Genomic DNA, 17,605 nt, shown 5'->3' with positions numbered 1-17,605 from the left:
TTCCGCTGGAAGGCGCGAGAAAAGCAAAGCAAAGCAAGCAGCAACTCAGCAAAGCACACGACCGGCGGCGGCCTTGCCATTGCATCACCCTCCAAGTCCTCTCCTATCCTCCTCTCCTCTTTCTTGTTCTTCCTCCCTCCCCCATCTCACCCCCTCCACCGCCAACCCTCCAATTCTTCTACTTCCCTTCTTCTAGCCGTGGTCATTCTCTTCATCTTCAATTGTATTATTTAATCTCCGTTCCCCCGGGCTTCCCCTGGGCTTCCCCTGAATCATTGTCTTGTCCCGGCGCTTTCCTCCTTATCTTTTCGACCCGAAAATCCTCCAAACCTCCCGAAACGCACACACAACACAATCTTTCGCCATGGCTGACGTGAGCTATCCCGACACAAACGGCCACAGTAAGGTATGGGCAATTACTATCCGCTGCTTTTTGAGAAAAGCGCATTGAAGCTGATTTAGTCTGTGATCTTCAGTTCCAGGTCTCCCACGCACATATCTACGGTGTGGGTTACACAAACTGACCGTTACTTCCTCGCTTAGGTGCTCTTGCAAAAGGTAAATATCTGTCTCTGGACATGCCAGCTTCATGTTTTCTCCTTGGGGGACATGTGGAGAACCAATTGATCTGACAATTAATCGTTGCAGGCCCCATTGCTGATAACATCAAATCCGAGGCGTCCCGCACCGGTCAAGAATTCCGCGACTTGAGGAATGCTACTCCCTCATCCACCACTGCGACCGGCCAGCCCCTGACGTGTATGTTTCGATATGGACCAGCGTGTAGGCTCTTCGCTAACCCGGCTTAGACTACCACTCTTTGCTATACGGCCTTCTGAGCGTGAGTGCGCCATATCTCACCAAATGCGAACTCAGTCTAATCAATTGTTACAGTGGGAGCAACCCCGAGCCACCGCCGTCTCCTTCGCGAGCGTCGTCACATTCATCTTTGCCGCCCGTTACCTCCCTCTCCTCCGTTGGTTCTTCAAGTTCATCTATGTGGTTCTGGGGTGTAGGTCAAATCGTGGCTCCTTATTGTCAACGCCCTTATACTGATGCCTGGTTATACTAGTCACCGCTATTGTCGAAGTCGGCGGCAGACTTGCTCTGTCACAAAGTGTCGTGAGCTCATTCCGGCCTCGCAAGTACTACACTGTTCCCAAGGAGACGATTGAGGCTGTATTGGAGGACCTGGAGCAACTCATCGACTTTGTCCTTATCGAGTTCCAGCGTGTTCTGTTCGCCGAGAACATCGTCCACACCATCGCAGTACGTTTGGATATCTCAACCGCGTCCCAGCGACTTGAGTTGATACTAATGTGGCGTGCAGTCCTTCTTCGCCGCTTTCACCGCCTACTGGCTGATCAAGTTCCTTCCTCTCTGGGGACTGTCCCTGATTGCTGTCACCATCGCGTACATGGGACCCCTGGTCTACATCAACAACCGTGAAGTCATCGATGCACACATTGCGCACGCACAGGATGTTGTCAACGCCCAGGCTCACCAGCTGAAGGATCTTGCTGAGGAGCGCACTTCCCATGCCACGGGTGTTGTGAGACAGTACGTTGGTGACTACAGCGCCAAGGCCCAGGGATACATGCGTCGCTCCGCAACCCCCGAGATGGCCCGGGCCCCCAGCCCTATCATCAAGAAGGAGCCTGAGGCCGAGCCCGAGATCAAGACTTCGGACTTCCCCGAGGCACCTAAGGAAGAACCCGTCGCCGCTAAGGGGGAGCCCGTAGTCGAGTCAATTGAGCAGCCTACCGAGGAGGTGAAGGCGGAGCCTCTCGTGGCGGTTTAAGGATTTGACTCATTCAGTCTGGCTGGTCATTAGTGGGGAGCCACCAACTTGCTGGTCTTTGGGGCATTGCGAAGTGAGCGCGGGGGATTTGAATTGGTAGGTGGGGCATATAGGATGTATTGGTTTGGTGCATGATGAGAGATTGGTATGATGCGTTCCGAGAGGTTGCGGGCAGAATTTCTGTCTTTTCTAGGCTGGCTGTGACCTATGCTGCGGCTCTTCGAATGGATTCGCTGTATGACATTAAACTTTTACTGGTGGTGTCTCAACCTGTGCTTATTCATTATGGATGTAATTCGTACACGGTCGGTAGAATTGGGGATGGGCTCTGGAGTAAATTGGAGTTCAATTCCCCCGACCCATACATTGAAACTATCAATATTAATGATGTAACCAGAAACCTGCATAATCGTCGAAGATTCATTGGGCAGTGAGAGATAAGAGTTGGGCGGGTGGGTATGTCGCTGCTCCGAAAATGATTGGTGGAGCAGACAAAACAAAAACAAAAAAGAAATTACTGTGCATCATCCGTGAATCGAACACGGGCCTCATCGATGGCAACGATGAATTCTACCACTAGACCAATGATGCTACTGGATGATATGTGTTGCTTTATTTTGAGTTACATCTATTACTAACTCACACAAGATAATCTTCTATTCCTTTTATTCAGGTAGTCGGGGCAACTTCTAGTTTCGGCATCGGATTCATTATTCTATTCGCAACTAATTATTCGATCGTACATCTTCGCTTATAGAGCTGTTTAGTAATGTCTCCACTGTGTTTTATGGTAGATGTGGGAAGTAGGGCGAGATATATTTCTCCTCCCATGTCGGTACCCGCATCTTTATGCTTGTCAGTGAAAAGGATGAGGGCGTGTATAAATACCAACCAGAAAATTGATGAAAACAATCCATCTTAGCTCACCAAGCTTTAATCAATAGACCTTCCAATGATCGACCAGATCAAAGAATAGAAGAGAGCTTGTAGCTACAGACAACGGCCGAGATCAATCCTTACCTACACGTTCAACGAAAACAATCCACCAAGCCCACTCCCCACACAATACCACACAGATAAGTAGGTACCTAAACACCATGCATAACCCCAATAGCGCGCCTCAAGTCATAACGCATATAACAAACACCCAACCCCTCCCATACACATATACCTACATACATGCACACATACATACTATACATCAGATCCACGTACACCACGACCACGGAGTAAGACCTATCAAGTACTCCGTACACCCAAAACCTGTTTCCGGGACACAACAAATCAAGCTTTTTGTTGGAGACGACCAAGGAAAGCAGTGAGATGTGAGATATATCTACCGGTGGTAGGTAGACTAGCTTGATGGATGGAGTTGATGGGACCCCCTTGCGTTGTGTGGAGGGATTGTTGGTTGGCGGGTAGGAGGTGTGATTTGGGGGAAAGTTAGATGTTGGTAGGTAGGTAGGTATTTATATAGGAGCTGGGGTGTCCGCTTCTCTTTACGTGAGTTGTGTTTTTGTTGTTGTTTATTTATTCTTGTGTGTTATGTACACTGATAGCCACGACCTTTATCACACATTCTTCCCCTCCACCCTGCTTCTATGTCGAACGCAACCGAAATGTATGTTGGGGTTGATGGTGGTGATGGTGGTGGTGGTGGTCCGAAGCAGGGGTAATTAGCTAAGTAAGTATTATGGTATGTGTGTGTGTGTGTGTGTGTGTCCTTTTATGCCGTTCCTCCCAAGCGCATCATCTGAATCACGACCAGAAACAAAAGAAATATAAGATGAAGACGACCGTCATCACGCCCCGCTAAAAATCCAACCACACCCGAGAAACAAAGGAAACTTGCAACAAAGGAAAAGTCTAATAATTAAAATAGTATGGATGCGCGCATCCTCCGAGTTCTGTCCCGGATAACCCCAACACAGGCAATGACTGCTGTGCCTGACTGTGCGGGTAGTACTTCATCGAATATGGGTTTGCGTCTAAGGTGGTTGCTGCTGCTGTTGACGATTGCTCTTGGTGGAACATGGATCCACCGGAGAGATCAAGTGGGTAGTCACCCTCGCGGTGTCGCTTGAGAGGTGCGAATGAGGCCGATGCGCTGGTATCCCATGTTGTTGGGATTGGGGGCTTGCATGGGTCTGAGGTTTTGGAGGTGGGTGGCTTTGAGGTCAAAGGGGAGCTGGTGGAAGTGGAGGGGAAGACGGATGTGTGAGATTCAAGATCGGGGATTTCCTTTCTGTAGACGGGGTTGCCGTCTTTGAGGGCTTGAGTGGGCGAGCCCAATGTTTGGGAGTCGGTCAATTCAGGAAGGTGGACGCGCGAGACGCAGACTACGGTGGAGCCATCTGCAGTCTGTGAGTATGCGATGACTTGAAGGAACCTGATAGCAGGAAGAGCTTACCTGTTCGGCCGTCTAGGTATCGCTCCTCTTCTTCTCGGACGTGGTAAATTTCGTCGAGCACGGGGATGCGCTCGACGGGGGCGATTTGTCGGCGAACTGATTGGTCTGCCTCTTTGAGTTTCTCCACGCAGATGGAGTGGCTTTCACGCAGCTCGCAGAGAATGTGGACAAGAAGACGGATTCGCTCTGCGTTCGCGGTTAGTGAGAACATCAGAAGCAGGTTGATGGAGTCACACACCTGCTTTGAGAAGATGGTCTGGCTCGCGGTGAGTGACGCCCGACGGCCACCAGGCGGGCTTGGTCAGCTCGGGGTCAAATTGCTGCGATGAGCCGGAGATGATCTTGCGTCCATTGTATGGATAATTGACCTGTTTCCGGGGCTCCACGAGCTTGATGTATGCTTTGGCAAGGATGCGGCAGTTGATCTGCTGCAGGCTGTCGAAGGCTTTCTCGTAGTATCTGCGCAGAAGGCCGGTGTTGCGGACGGGCAACATGGATTTCTGATGACAGGTGATGCTCATGGGGACGAGACATTCGTGGGACACGCGCTTCCGCTTGGATTGTGGGGGTTCGGGGGTGGAGTGGAACCTGGTGGTGCTGGTTAGTGTTTGGATCGCGTTGAACTGGGAGAAGGCGTAAGAAGTACATTGATTTAGCGGATAGATCGTTGGTGCTGGGGGATTCTGGCGAGAGTGGGCTTCTGCCTCGGACATCATCTGTTGGGGTCGGCGTCAATAGGGCATCCGTGCGAGGGCCTCGACAGGGAAATCCTACCGAGCAGTTTGGATGGATCACCTTTGCCCGACAACGCCACCGCGCGCAGAAAGTTCTCCGTCACATTGGGGGAAAGAATGCTCTGGCAATTGTTCGCGATCGACTGTGAGGCTTCGAAGCGCAATTTCCCATTGTCATCGATGTAGATGAGGGCAAAGTGAAGACAGGCCAGCCCGTCTAGCGGCGCATCCATCGACACAGGTGTATGAGACTGGCGACGGTCAGCTTGCGTGTAGTTGAGACGGCAGTCGCCACAGTTATCGGTCATACCATGGAAGCGAAGCAGAAGAGGTCGAATGTGACGACTCTTAAGAAATCAAGGAAGACGGGCCCGTGGGATGACCTGTAGAGTTCTGTCAGGCGTCTGGGTGCAGTCGCGCAGAAGGCAGAGAAGAAGCATCTACACGTAGAAGAAGCGAAACTCAGAAGCAAGGCACGAGAAGGAGCATTTTTAAAGAGCAGGATCGAGGCAAGAGGCAAAGAAGAGCGATGCTGCGAATGAATGGGGGAGTGGCCAATAGATCCACCGGCCGTGTTAAGCTTACCGGATCGTCCGCGAGTCTGGCCTTCAGCTTCGTTTCGTTTCCGGATCCGCGACGCCCCCGATGCAATTTTATATGCGTGCGCGAATATATTTTCTGTCTCTATTAGAAATTATTTAACCGTTGCGCGACGGCAGACCCGCGTCGAAAAAGGAAGGAAAAAGCAACTCGAGCGTCGGCTAGGCTATACTTACACCGTAATGATGGACAGTAGCAACCAGATCAATGGATTAGCCCAAGCTGTGTCACTAATGTGCGTGGCCCTATGTGGCACAGCAGCCGACGGGTCCTTATCCGCTCGCATGCATTTGGGCGTAGGAACTAATGCCCTGCTGCGTCGTTGCTTCCAATCACCGACCCCGAGGGGGAGGGTCAGCCTAAGGGTCCCATTCTGCTGGCAGCCCTGGAGTAGAGCAAGTGGCTAGCTACTCGAGTGGACCATTCGGGAGTCTCTTGGTGCCATCCCCGGTTAGCTTTCCTTCAAGATCAAGTTTCATCCCCGATGCTGGGGGCATACGCCGTGTGGAGGGAGGATCTTGAGTCGTGTAGCGTGGACCGTCGACGTCGACAGGCGTGGTGTGGCAGGCCATGCAACCTGCTAGCAAGATTAGCAAGATTGCCTCGAGCTGGTGGCCTAATAGGCCCGCTGGGGCAACGATGTATGCTGCAATACCTACTCTATCTCGTTCGATAGCATGCGGAGTTGCCAGCCTCTCTACCCTTTCTCGTTACGGAACATGTCGTGTGTGTTTTTCTCCTATCTACGCCATACTCCGTACGCGATTGCCTCTTCCAGAGACTGCTTTATCTTACCGAAATACGTCCCCTTGCCTGATGCATCGGGTGTCAGACATTGATAGTTGCAGTGCGTCCATGGTTCGCTATCCGGTCTGACTGACCTGCGGGGCGGACGCTGTCACCAGATAATAGCCAGCACGCCAGGCACCATATCGGAATGTCCCGAGCACATTTGTCATGTTATTAGCAAAAGTCAATAGCGGATGGCCGAGTAGGTAGGTACGTAGTAACCGGAGGGCCATTCATTGTACGTGGTCCACCCGAGTATCTGAAAGCGATGCACAATACATGCAGCGGCAGTTCCCAGTTCCCACTTCCGGGATCCATCCATTAGTCAAAAGCAGCCTGGTGCCATTTGCCCAGCGTGTATAGGTATGGACCCAGGCGGGGCCCATAAAATGGACTAGCATTGTAGATGTGCTAATCAAGGCAAGCAGGTAGGTAGGTAATACGGAGCGTCTACTCCAGGATGGGTTCGGAAAACATTTGCGAGGCTGCCTCGACCCATGGCGATCATCACTGTTGCACCGCATCATATTTGATGGTATTTTTCTCCATTGGGGACACCGGGACAACACAACGCCATTGCTGGTCATCGTTCCTGCTACCCACATGGCAGATGTCAATTAGTGACTTGGTCGAGTCTAGATCAAGGGTAGCCTTGCCACATTGCGGTACTTCGTGGCGACAATGAGCTCGATGTCGGGATGCCCAAATTGGTGTCGCTAAAAGCCCAGAGACTCCGAATTTTACCTCGGATCCCGTGGAAAAAATCCGATGCAGAAAGAATGAAATAAAAATCAAAAAATAAAATAAATAAATAAAAAATCGAGTAAAGAAACACCGAAGAAAAAACTAACAACCTATCTGGACCCTTATGGAGACAGTATGGAGACGGTTGCCGCAGGCTCACCCAGATCATTGGTCCCTCTGCCTTCGGATCATGTCTGATCAGATGATGGCTGAACCGATCCTGACGCGACTGATGGAGCCCCGCCTCTGCCGAGACAAGGGTGTGACAGATCGCGGCCAGACCACCCACTTGCGTAGAGGGAAGAGACCATCGGCGAACAGGTGGATGCCTGAGAAGAATTCTTAGGGCGTCTGGCTCTTGATAGTACCGGCAGAAGCGAGAAAACCATCGCGGCACGCATTAGTCCGCAGCCGAAAAGGAACTGACATTTCAGATAAACGGCTGGTCGGGAGTTCCAAGACCCGTTGACGAGTGCGGTCCTATCCGTCTGTTCCAGGTGTCGACGGAGGGATGTTCATTTGCCCAGATGTCTGATGTGTCGGCCGGCCGGGCTGCAGCAGAGTGCATATTGCATATGATACGGTGACCTGTCACGGTGGCTGGACGCCCATCATGCAGGCCGGAAAGCATCCGGAAGTAACGAGTAATTTATTAACCTACGATTGAGGCTTCCTTTAGCATGATTTATAAATAAATAAACATCGGTTAGATGGGGGGAACTTTGCTGCAGGTGGAACAAGCGCTTTATCCAAAACTATTGTTGAGGATGGCTGCGCCAGAAGGCAGATCATCGATAGATAGTAAGCTGCCAGTCGATTGACAGGCTGCCTAATTGCTCAAATGATGTGAAGTGTGTGCTCCATATACGTTGAAGACTGGGCCATATAGGTCAAGTCAGTGCTTCGACTAGGTTCATACTATACCATGATGACAGCTTGGCTATCGAATCTCCCGGGGCTTGAAGGTATCCAACACCCACACATTATTGCCACGATCTTCGGCAAACAAGGTATGAATCTGGAGGCAAGTAAGCTTAGCTATCCCTGCCAATATGCTTGCAGCCCACCATTGATTGCATGGATACCATATGCCACACCACAGACATGGATCCTGTCATACGTACAGGGAAACATGAATGTAAACGAAGCGGAAGTAATATCCGCATATTGTTTCCTGTATATGAAATGATCATGTAGGTATGCTATGAGTGAGTCCCCGATTTGTATTTCAAGTGATAAGTCAGGTCGAAGTGGACATGGCAGGGGTCAATTCCCCGATGTGGCAGGATTAACTATCGTGAGCCCCGTATGAGATAGGAAGGAGGCAGGATGTGTCCACCCATATCGACAGGCGTGTTTCTAGAAAATTGCCCACTCTGCGAGGTAGATCCACCCGGGGTGTCTGTTCCATAGTTCGTCTTGGGTTCAGCGTACGTTTGTTGGATTCGGGTTGTTGTTGGAAAGGGGTCGTTTCAAGCGATTGCCCCAGGCTCCTCGTAGCGGTATGGAACCCGAGCCATGAATGCATTGATCGTCTAGGTGCCGACTGTGTGTATCCAGTGGCTGACAATGCTGACTAGGAACGGTCTGTGCATGAGATTGAGAGAGCTAGCTCTATGGAGGCAACGGATGACTGATCAGTTTTGTGGACGATGTGAATATGAGTGCCTACTTGGTTTAGTGCAAGCGTAAGCCCACACATCAACATGAGATAAGGTTCTTGTTTATTTGATGTGTGCTTGTGATGGTAAGGAAAGAGGGTGAGTGAGTGAGTGAGTGAGTGAAGCCTCGATAGTAGTTTAGAGGTACCTCTCTAGAGTACTATACTGGGAGATGCCATGGTAGTTTTGATGCGGTCTGTACAGCGACAGTACAGTATTATGAGCTATTTATAGGCAATATCGGGGCTCAACCATACATACTGTATAGCAGTACGTGTACTGTACACGTAACAACTTCTTCCCCCCAATGCCCGGGACTCTGCCTTCTCTTGACTTGCGGCCACCTCATCTTTTCCATCATTTTCTTTTCTTCCTCTAACTCGCCCATTCGGGGAAATCACTCTCCCCCAGGATCCTATTCATTCTTTCATCCAGCTCTTGCTGGTTTTAATTGCATTTCCCGATCCACCTATCCATCCTCGGCTCTGACCATCCAAGTACCCATCTACCTACCTATCTGCTACTCCGTACATACTACTACTGTGTAGTGTGTACATTCCCCTCCTCCACTCCACCGCCCGGACGAATCCCATCCACTGCATTAGTCCGTTCGCCCCAAGGCTGATCGCACTGGACCGACCAGCAAATCTCTTTCCTTCCTTTCCGTCCGTTCACTGACTCCGTACTGAGGTCGCAACCGATCTTGACTTTGGACTAACTGACTTATTCCCGGTTACACCTCCAACCTGACTAAGTTGTTGCTTCCAGGGCCTGTCCTTTCAACTGTCGCCCTTCCCATTCCACCCCCTCTCTTTTGGCTGTCGTGTCCGCATCGGCCAATCATCGCCCCTCCGTTTCCTGTTTAATTTTATTTTCTTTCATTATCTTTTATTTCCTTTCGTGGATCGTTCCAGAAAGAAATCATACCGAGATTAAGCAGCGCAATCGCCAGGACACTAAGTCCTTAGAGGAATTGGCTTAGTGTCTCATCCCGTCCATCCCTGGATTCCGGCGAGTCAGAGAAAGCGACCGACGGTGACAGTCGCTGCTGCGGACCTGATCCGTGGACGATTTTAATTTAACCAAAAAATAATAATAAAAAAGAAAAGGAGAAAAAAAAAAGAAAGCGGCCTGGCCCAGCCATTGATTATCGTTCCCTCTTGCTCTTATCGACCGACATGGACCCCAACGTTCCCGGCTTCCCTTCTGCGATGCAGCAGACCGCGGGTTTTTCTGTCACTTCCCAGAGTCCACAGCAGTTCCCCTACTATCCGAATGCCATCCCCTCCTACCCCCAGCCTAAACCCGCCTCTCATCCTCCACCGCAGCAACAACAGCATTCTACTTTCGGTGCCGTGCCCATGCAAGCCGGTCCTAGTGGAGCAATGATGCCGTCCGGCTTCCCCCAGCAGTCATCCGGTACGTCGGTATATTTCCCTACCCCTTCTCTTGACCTCTTATCTTCAATATCATTTGTCTTTGGCTCTGGCTCTTTATTCCCTGCGACTCTCTGACCCTCATTACCCCGTCACCCCGTCACCGCTTCCCCACCTTTCCCCCTGGATCTACGTACTGTCGCTCCGTGGCGCCGGATCCTGTCCCCATGCCGGATCTACTGGACCTTGCCTGGCTTAGTAGTTCGCTACGTGTGTGCTAATGGCCAGACGGGTATCCACTATTGCGCTACCATTGCTTCTCATCCTCTTCTCCATTGTGTTGCTGTCCTTTGATCAATTGCCCTGGCCGAAGTGTTAGACACGACGTTGGCTGCAAGGACTAGCCGCTAACCAACGGGATGGACTAGCAGGACCCCACGCCAACTTCTCTGCACCATTTGCCCAGCCACCTGTGCCGACGTCTATGGGCCAGTTTCTCCCTCCTCAGGCGACCGCGACATCTTCTCTCCCTGCAACCACCGCGCAGTCGTTCCCTCCCAATATGGCTTCGTTACCTGCGACCAACATGATCCCTGCGCAACAGCAGCGGCCTGTCCCTCAACAGACACCATTGCAGAGCACCAGCCAACCGGCTGCCCAGTCACCCGCAACGACCGCGCGAGAGAAGGCTCGCGTGTCGACTCTCTTGGACATAAACTCAATGTTGCTGCAGGAGGTCATGAATCTTCAGGCAGCGGGGAAGGCTGGCGGGCCTTCGCAAGGGTCACAAGAATCGAACCCATCACCTGGATCTGACCAGACCCCCGATAAGACGACCCAGCGGCCGAGTCCAGAGTACGTCGAGTGTATGCGTCGTTTACAAGCCAACCTAGGCTATCTCGCAACCATTGCCGACCGGGCCAAGAAATCAGGAGGCGTCCCCCCTGCCGCACCAGCGATCATGTCGCCGCCTCCGAATATGCCTTCAATGAATGAGATATATAACAAGCTCAACGAGCTCTTCCCTCGCACTGCTCAAGGTGGCGTAGGAACTCCCCAGCCCAGCCCACAGGCATTGCAGGGCAACGGACGGCCCAGTCCGTCTCCAGCTATGGAAAACGTTGTCTGAAGAGTTCCTGTCTCCGAGAATAGAAAGATGACGAACTGCGGATACGTGCGATGTCTTAGGTGATTTGAGCGCACCGATTAAAGTTAGAGAGCATACCGACTCGCACGCTGCGTTTTGCCGATACTTCCATGGTCGCATCAGTTTCTTGCTATGATTGGCTGTCAATGTGGTGATACGGCCCTACAAAGTACAAACATGTCCTCCACTGGGTATCGCATGCGGGATTATCGCACCATGCTTCTCGTTTCCCAAATGGCCCCTGAGATGGGATAGTGGAGCCCAGCGTCCAGGTGAGGTGTCCCTCTCTTGAAGGAAGAAGCGCTCGAGGTACGGGAGGCTTCTTGCTCAGGGTCATCAAGCAGAGTATGATGCACAGGCACTATTGGCACCATGAAGGGATAGAAATAGGATAGTAACTAGAAGCCAATTATGGCCGAAAAGAGTCGGACTGACTGTACGATAGCAACAGATAGAAAAACATAAACTAGATGTATTTCACTGTAAAACCGCCATGGATGTGAAGATCCCACCAGTCGTTGTGTAGGCTGGACGCAGCAAGCAGCGATAGTGATGCTGGCCTGAATGATCAGGTCAGAAGACGCGCAGCTCAGGCGCGCGGCGGGCACAGAGAGTTCCAGGGCCAATCAGAGGGCGCCAACCGGGCTGTTTGCCCGGTTCCTTTATGTCACTGCATATGGTGCGGCCATACTCCGTACGCCGTATTCCAGAAACCAATCTGATTCTTGCATTATCCGTTTTGTAAAATTTGCAGCATTCTACCGGCAGAATCGCTTTGTTTGACTTGGATGGATTCAGCCAGTTGCTTATCATCGTATATGCACTCTCGTCCAACCTGTGTAGGAATGAAAGGCGGTGGAAGGTGAGCAAGCGGTGATTGAAGCGGTGACCGAAGCGGTGGAGGGACTTGAAAATAGAATATCGTTTTTTCAGTACGGCCGCTATCGTCCGCCGTACTACGGCACTGCAGCTCGCCTGACTCCAGTCCTTTTCTTCTCTTTTTCACGGTCCTCGTCATCCCCCTCTTTTGCTGTCCTTCTCATTATTGTCGAGGGCTTTGTGAATGTCTTGCGCCTGGCTCCACACCTACAGAAGGAGCCTGCTGTCTGTCGCTACTAACACTTCTGCTGTGAGTGCCGCTACCTCTTCCGCCGCGCCGCCGCCGTCATCGCCGCCGTCAGGTTCTATTTCAACACCTCTTCATCACCTTGCTACCACCAAATCCATCGGACTTTCCTTGTCATCTGCGTGGTCACCGTGCTCTCAGTACCGTGCCTCAGGCAATTGGAGCTTTAATCAAAATTTTTCTTTGTGGCCAGCTGTAATACCCGGTATCGCCACTAGCATCGGCACCCGCCAGGCCGTCCGCTCCCTCAGCTCGTTCGTTATATCGCCCTCAAGAATCCGTGATCTACACTTTCGGACACACCAGATGGATTTGAATGGGGACGCAGGTGCAAAGCGCAAGCGCAGCTCGATCGCCGCGCCCGCCGAGCGGCCTGTCAAACATCTTCGCCCTGAATCAAGCGCATTGACTCCTGGAGATTCGACGCCTGCGAATGGGACCGTCTATGACGTGGAGGATGATGAAGATGCAGGGCGCGTGCTGCCCGTTGGGCCTGCACAGGCGGATTCGCCGGAATGGCAGGCTACCATTGAGGAGGTCGTAAAGAGCGTCGTGTCAATCCACTTCTGTCAGACCTGTTCCTTCGATACGGAGCTGTCAATGAGTAGCCAGGCTACTGGCTTTGTGGTGGATGCAGAGAACGGATACATCTTGACGAACCGACACGTGGTCTGCCCCGGACCATTCTGGGGATATTGTATCTTTGATAACCATGAGGAAGTATGTGTGCTTCCCTCACATTATCTTCATGTGCTAACAATATTGTTCGATTACTAGTGCGACGTGCGCCCTGTGTATCGGGACCCTGTACACGACTTTGGGATTCTTAAATTTGACCCGAAGGCTATTCGATACATGAAGCTGAAGGAGCTGAAACTGCAGCCGGATGCAGCTAAAGTGGGATCGGAAATTCGCGTCGTGGGCAATGATGCAGGAGAAAAACTGAGTATTCTGTCTGGTGTCATTAGTCGGCTGGATAGAAACGCGCCTGATTACGGCGAAGGCTACAGTGACTTTAATACGAATTACATCCAGGCCGCAGCAGCAGCTAGCGGTGGAAGTTCCGGCAGTCCTGTAGTTAACATCGATGGTCATGCAATCGCTCTGCAGGCCGGTGGCCGTGCTGATGGCGCAGCGACGGATTACTTCCTCCCGCTGGACCGGCCGCTGCGCGCACTGGAATGTATCCGTCGCGGCGAGCCTGTCGCTCGTGGAACGATTCAGACTCAATGGATTCTGAAGCCCTTCGATGAGTGCCGTCGTTTGGGCTTGACGCCCGAGTGGGAGGCGACCGTGCGCAAGGCAGCGCCTACGGAAACGAGCATGCTGGTGGCGGAGATCATCCTGCCTGAAGGCCCGGCGGACGGAAAGCTCGAGGAAGGAGACGTGCTCCTGCAAGTCAATGGGGAGCTTCTGACCCAGTTTATCCGGTTGGATGACATTCTGGACTCGAGTGTTGGGCAGACAGTGCGTCTGCTCGTTCAAAGAGGCGGTCAGGATGTGGAGATTGAGTGCCAGGTTGGCGACCTGCATGCCATCACGCCCGACCGGTTCGTGACAGTGGCTGGGGGCACGTTCCATGACCTGTCTTACCAGCAGTCACGGCTGTATGCCATCGCAACTCGCGGTGTCTATGTCTGCGAGGCGGCGGGCTCCTTCAAGCTGGAGAACACCCTGTCGGGATGGATCATCGATTCGGTGGACAAGCGACCCACTCGCAACCTGGATGAGTTTGTGGAGGTGATGAGGTCGATCCCCGATCGCTCGCGGGTCGTCATCTCGTATCGGCACATCCGCGATCTCCACACCCGGGGCACCAGCATCGTCTATATCGACCGGCATTGGCACCCGAAGATGCGACTGGCGGTGCGCAACGACGAGACTGGTCTTTGGGATTTCTCTGACCTCGCAGATCCCCTCCCGGCTCTTCCTCCAGTTCCGAGAAAAGCCGACTTCATTCAGCTCGATGGAGTTAGCCAGCCGGCTGCGGCCGACATCGTGCGCAGCTTCGTGCGAGTATCCTGTACGATGCCCCTGAAGCTAGATGGCTACCCCCAGGCCAAAAAGACCGGCTTCGGATTGGTTGTCGATGCAGACAAGGGTCTTGTGGTGGTGTCGCGAGCGATCGTGCCGTACGACCTCTGCGACATCAATGTGACTGTGGCCGATTCGATCATCGTGAACGCTAAAGTGGTATTCCTGCATCCGCTCCAGAACTACAGCATCATCCAGTATGATCCGAGTCTGGTGCAGGCCCCAGTCCAGAGCGCCAAGCTCAGCACCGATTACATCAAGCAGGGGCAGGACACCCTCTTCGTGGGTTTCAATCAGAACTTCCGGATTGTTGTGGCCAAAACGGCCGTCACCGACATCACGACGGTTTCCATTCCAGCCAACGCCTCTGCACCGCGCTACCGTGCGATTAATCTGGATGCTGTCACTGTGGACACCGGTCTTAGCGGGCAGTGTTCCAACGGAGTTCTCGTTGGCGAGGACGGAGTGGTGCAGGCGTTGTGGTTGAACTACCTTGGTGAGCGCACTGCCAATTCGCATAAGGATGTGGAATACCATTTGGGATTTGCGACCCCGTCGCTGCTCCCTGTGCTGTCAAAGGTGCAGCAGGGAGAGATGCCCAACCTGCGGATTTTGAACATGGAGAGCTACGTCGTCCAGATGAGCCAAGCTCGCATCATGGGGGTGTCGGAGGAATGGATCCAGAAGGTGACACAGGCCAACCCCTCGCGGCACCAGCTCTTCATGGTGCGCAAGGTCGACTGCGCCCCGCCCGGATTCAACTCTGCCGTCGATTCTTTCGAGGAGGGCGATATTATCCTGACCCTGGACGGACAGCTGATCACCCGCGTTTCGGAGCTGGACATCATGTACGAGAAGGAGACCCTCGAAGCCCTGATTGTGCGAAATGGGGAGGAGAAGCGGATCCAGGTGCCGACTGTGCCGACCCAAGATCTCGAGACGGATCGATCCGTCGTGTTCTGTGGTGCAGTGCTGCAGAAACCACACCACGCGGTCCGGCAGCAGATCTCCAAGTTGCACAGCGAGGTCTATGTCAGCGCAAGAGTATGTCTCACTTTCTTGTTATTCCTAGCTCACTTACTGACCGTCAACAGAGTCGCGGATCCCCATCATACCAATACGGCCTGGCCCCAACCAACTTCATTACGGCCGTCAACGGCGTCCCAACCCCGGATCTAGACCGCTTCGTCGAAGAAGTGAGCAAGATCCCCGACAACACGTACTTCCGGCTTCGGGCGGTGACATTTGACAATGTGCCGTGGGTGGTGACCATGAAGAAGAACGATCACTACGTGAGTTTTCCTTCCTTTGAAGTGTGATTATGAGACGCGAACTAATATAACCTAGTTTCCCATGTCGGAGTACATCAAGGACGCGGCCCAGCCCTCTGGCTGGCGGACTGTTTCGCACAACAAGGATAAATACAAGGATGGGGTTGCGCCAGATGCATCGAACCTGAATCCGGATGCAATGGACGAGGGATTTGATGGTGTCAGTGATATGGAGCCGGACTTGGAATGAGTCGGTGTACGGGTGTATAATATATGATGGATGGGTAGAAATGTATAGCAAAGCTCAGAAATTGAGGCATAGAGTTGAGGATCATGTATATGGAGGATTAATCCATTTCTCACAGTTTCAGGGAGGTGCCAATATGGTATTCCCCTTTTCTTTCAGTAGAATAAATCGCAACCTGAAGCTGGATTAAGGAGAGTATCATGATTATCATGAAAGCTGCCGTTAGCATGTACATTGTCTGCCAGGGGAATCTTCCTGCCATTGACACACTTTCTTGGTATTTAATCTCTGCTTTTGCTCGTTGCTTCGTCCTCTCGTTCGTGTCTTCCTCATAGTGGCCTCACTTTTCATCCTCCCAGACATCTTTTCATCTTTGAATCACTACAATGGAGAACCAGGAATCTGAAGACAATATCCTCGCCGAATGCCATGACATACTCTTAGGCGTGCCTGGCATAAACTTTTCTCGTGCCGGAGAGTTCCATGATCCTAATGTTACTAAAGTTGCTCCTGAAGCTATCCCCAAAGCTGAACCAGAAGGGGAACCAGGCATGCTCCTTGGTTTACCCGTTGGCTACGTCACCAAGGATTTCATCAATTTTGAAACCCTTCAGGAAGATGCCCGGGCTATCCAACAAGCCCTAAACACCAACAAAAACCAGGGTAACCAATGGCTCCTTATCCGCAATCTGACGGATGTAGCCATCAGCAGACTTGCCAGCGACGAATCCCCCATCCCAGATATCGGTTATTGCTTTGAATGGGATGGATCAACTGGACTTCTTAAGATCATCCATTCCAGCTTCCTCCACGAGGAGATCTTTACCCGCCTCGCGGGGACTATCGATCATCAGCTGAAATACATGAATGCTCCAGGGGGTCGATTCCATAAAGACACGGCCTATGGAACGGGTCAGCGTGGGAAGAGCGGCGATTGGGTCTTCACACCACCTACACGGGGGTTGGACGACAGTGGAAAATCTCCTTCTTGGCCTACTCTTGTCTTTGAGACCGGGGTTAGTGAGTCGTATGATAAGCTCGTCAACAACGCACGTTGGTGGTTTAAAGCCTCGAACAATGATGTGAAGATTGTTCTTCTCATACTGATGGGGCCGGACGAAGTCAGGTTCGCGAAGTTGCGGCGGAAAATTGACTCGGATGGATCGGTTCACTGTGAGAGAGTAGTACGGGTTACTGAAAGTGAGATTGTTGGAGCGCCTATGGTGTTTCCTTTGGTAGCGCTGTATGGTGTTAATAGGATTTCTGTGGATGGGGAGGAGAGGAATGTGAGTTTGTGGAAGATTGAGATTGGGGAAGAGGATTTTAAGGGGGTTGTCAATGTTCTTTCCAGGTGATGGGGATAGGAAGGTTATTTGGGTATTTTGTGTTTAGTTTGAGGATTTCTAGGTAGTTTGGCTTCTGGTTGGTAGTGAATATTGATTATATTGAATATCTTTCTTTTCTTTTCTGTGTCTTGGTAGGCAGCCTTTGCGTATCACCTGACTCGTCCTTCCTTTTGTCACCTCTCTCTACAACCAACCTACACTTCTTGTTTACATCACGAATACAACCTTCCTTGACCCATTCTCAACGTGACCCCGAAGATGGCTCAAAGAAGACCCCACTCTGGCATCTTCTCGAGAATATGTACTAGCTAGTAACTTT

At 51.8% G+C, this 17,605-nt stretch overlaps 6 protein-coding genes and 1 non-coding gene across 7 annotated transcripts; 4 read left to right on the top strand and 3 right to left on the bottom strand.

Moving 5' to 3' along the window:
* Positions 1–364: 364 nt before the first annotated feature.
* Positions 365–1,801, top strand: BO94DRAFT_542883 (uncharacterized protein; the record flags this gene model as incomplete). Its single annotated transcript, XM_025613114.1, has 6 exons — positions 365–401; positions 649–759; positions 810–841; positions 895–1,012; positions 1,073–1,269; positions 1,331–1,801. The coding sequence occupies 6 exons, from the start codon at positions 365–367 to the stop codon at positions 1,799–1,801; spliced, it is 966 nt and encodes a 321-aa protein (XP_025471361.1).
* Positions 1,802–2,321: 520 nt separating this feature from the next.
* BO94DRAFT_t74 lies at positions 2,322–2,392 on the bottom strand. The gene has a single exon. It is a non-coding gene; the product is annotated as a tRNA-Gly (tRNA).
* A 1,275-nt stretch (positions 2,393–3,667) lies between these two features.
* On the bottom strand, positions 3,668–5,178 carry BO94DRAFT_553510 (DUF2841 domain-containing protein; the record flags this gene model as incomplete). Its single annotated transcript, XM_025613658.1, has 5 exons — positions 3,668–4,155; positions 4,212–4,397; positions 4,450–4,799; positions 4,858–4,927; positions 4,986–5,178. 5 exons carry the CDS (start codon positions 5,176–5,178, stop codon positions 3,668–3,670), a joined length of 1,287 nt encoding a protein of 428 aa, XP_025471360.1.
* A 1,297-nt stretch (positions 5,179–6,475) lies between these two features.
* On the bottom strand, positions 6,476–7,124 carry BO94DRAFT_279277 (uncharacterized protein). Its single transcript, XM_025606613.1, has 2 exons — positions 6,991–7,124; positions 6,476–6,929 (listed from the first exon to the last, which is right to left on the bottom strand). The coding sequence occupies exon 2, from the start codon at positions 6,919–6,921 to the stop codon at positions 6,568–6,570; it is 354 nt and encodes a 117-aa protein (XP_025471359.1). The 5' UTR covers positions 6,922–6,929; positions 6,991–7,124; the 3' UTR covers positions 6,476–6,567.
* Positions 7,125–9,917: 2,793 nt separating this feature from the next.
* BO94DRAFT_542881 (uncharacterized protein) lies at positions 9,918–11,244 on the top strand (the record flags this gene model as incomplete). The annotated part of the gene is made up of 2 exons (XM_025613113.1): positions 9,918–10,158; positions 10,514–11,244. 2 exons carry the CDS (start codon positions 9,918–9,920, stop codon positions 11,242–11,244), a joined length of 972 nt encoding a protein of 323 aa, XP_025471358.1.
* Positions 11,245–12,231: 987 nt separating this feature from the next.
* Positions 12,232–16,064, top strand: BO94DRAFT_531541 (putative nuclear serine protease HtrA2/Nma111). Its single transcript, XM_025610926.1, has 4 exons — positions 12,232–13,108; positions 13,166–15,466; positions 15,517–15,714; positions 15,770–16,064. The coding sequence occupies exons 1-4, from the start codon at positions 12,695–12,697 to the stop codon at positions 15,941–15,943; spliced, it is 3,087 nt and encodes a 1,028-aa protein (XP_025471357.1). The 5' UTR covers positions 12,232–12,694; the 3' UTR covers positions 15,944–16,064.
* A 67-nt stretch (positions 16,065–16,131) lies between these two features.
* Positions 16,132–17,295, top strand: BO94DRAFT_610012 (uncharacterized protein; the record flags this gene model as incomplete). Its single annotated transcript, XM_025616599.1, has 1 exon — positions 16,132–17,295. The coding sequence occupies exon 1, from the start codon at positions 16,327–16,329 to the stop codon at positions 17,293–17,295; it is 969 nt and encodes a 322-aa protein (XP_025471356.1). The 5' UTR covers positions 16,132–16,326.
* Between the last annotated feature and the right edge of the window lie 310 nt (positions 17,296–17,605).

This window comes from Aspergillus sclerotioniger (assembly GCF_003184525.1).
Source record: "Aspergillus sclerotioniger CBS 115572 chromosome Unknown BO94scaffold_4, whole genome shotgun sequence".
NCBI classification, from domain to species: domain Eukaryota; kingdom Fungi; phylum Ascomycota; class Eurotiomycetes; order Eurotiales; family Aspergillaceae; genus Aspergillus; species Aspergillus sclerotioniger.
Note: the sequence above shows the minus strand (reverse complement) of the source record. Positions and strands in the feature narration are given on the sequence as shown.

Bases quoted from the DNA above. Each gene is read 5' to 3' on its own strand.
- BO94DRAFT_279277 (XM_025606613.1), bottom strand. From the start codon at position 6,921: ATGACCAGCAATGGCGTTGTGTTGTCCCGGTGTCCCCAATGGAGAAAA.
- BO94DRAFT_531541 (XM_025610926.1), top strand. From the start codon at position 12,695: ATGGATTTGAATGGGGACGCAGGTGCAAAGCGCAAGCGCAGCTCGATC. The intron at 13,109-13,165 runs GTATGTGTGCTT...TTCGATTACTAG, and splicing joins TCTTTGATAACCATGAGGAA to TGCGACGTGCGCCCTGTGTA. The intron at 15,467-15,516 runs GTATGTCTCACT...GACCGTCAACAG, and splicing joins AGGTCTATGTCAGCGCAAGA to AGTCGCGGATCCCCATCATA.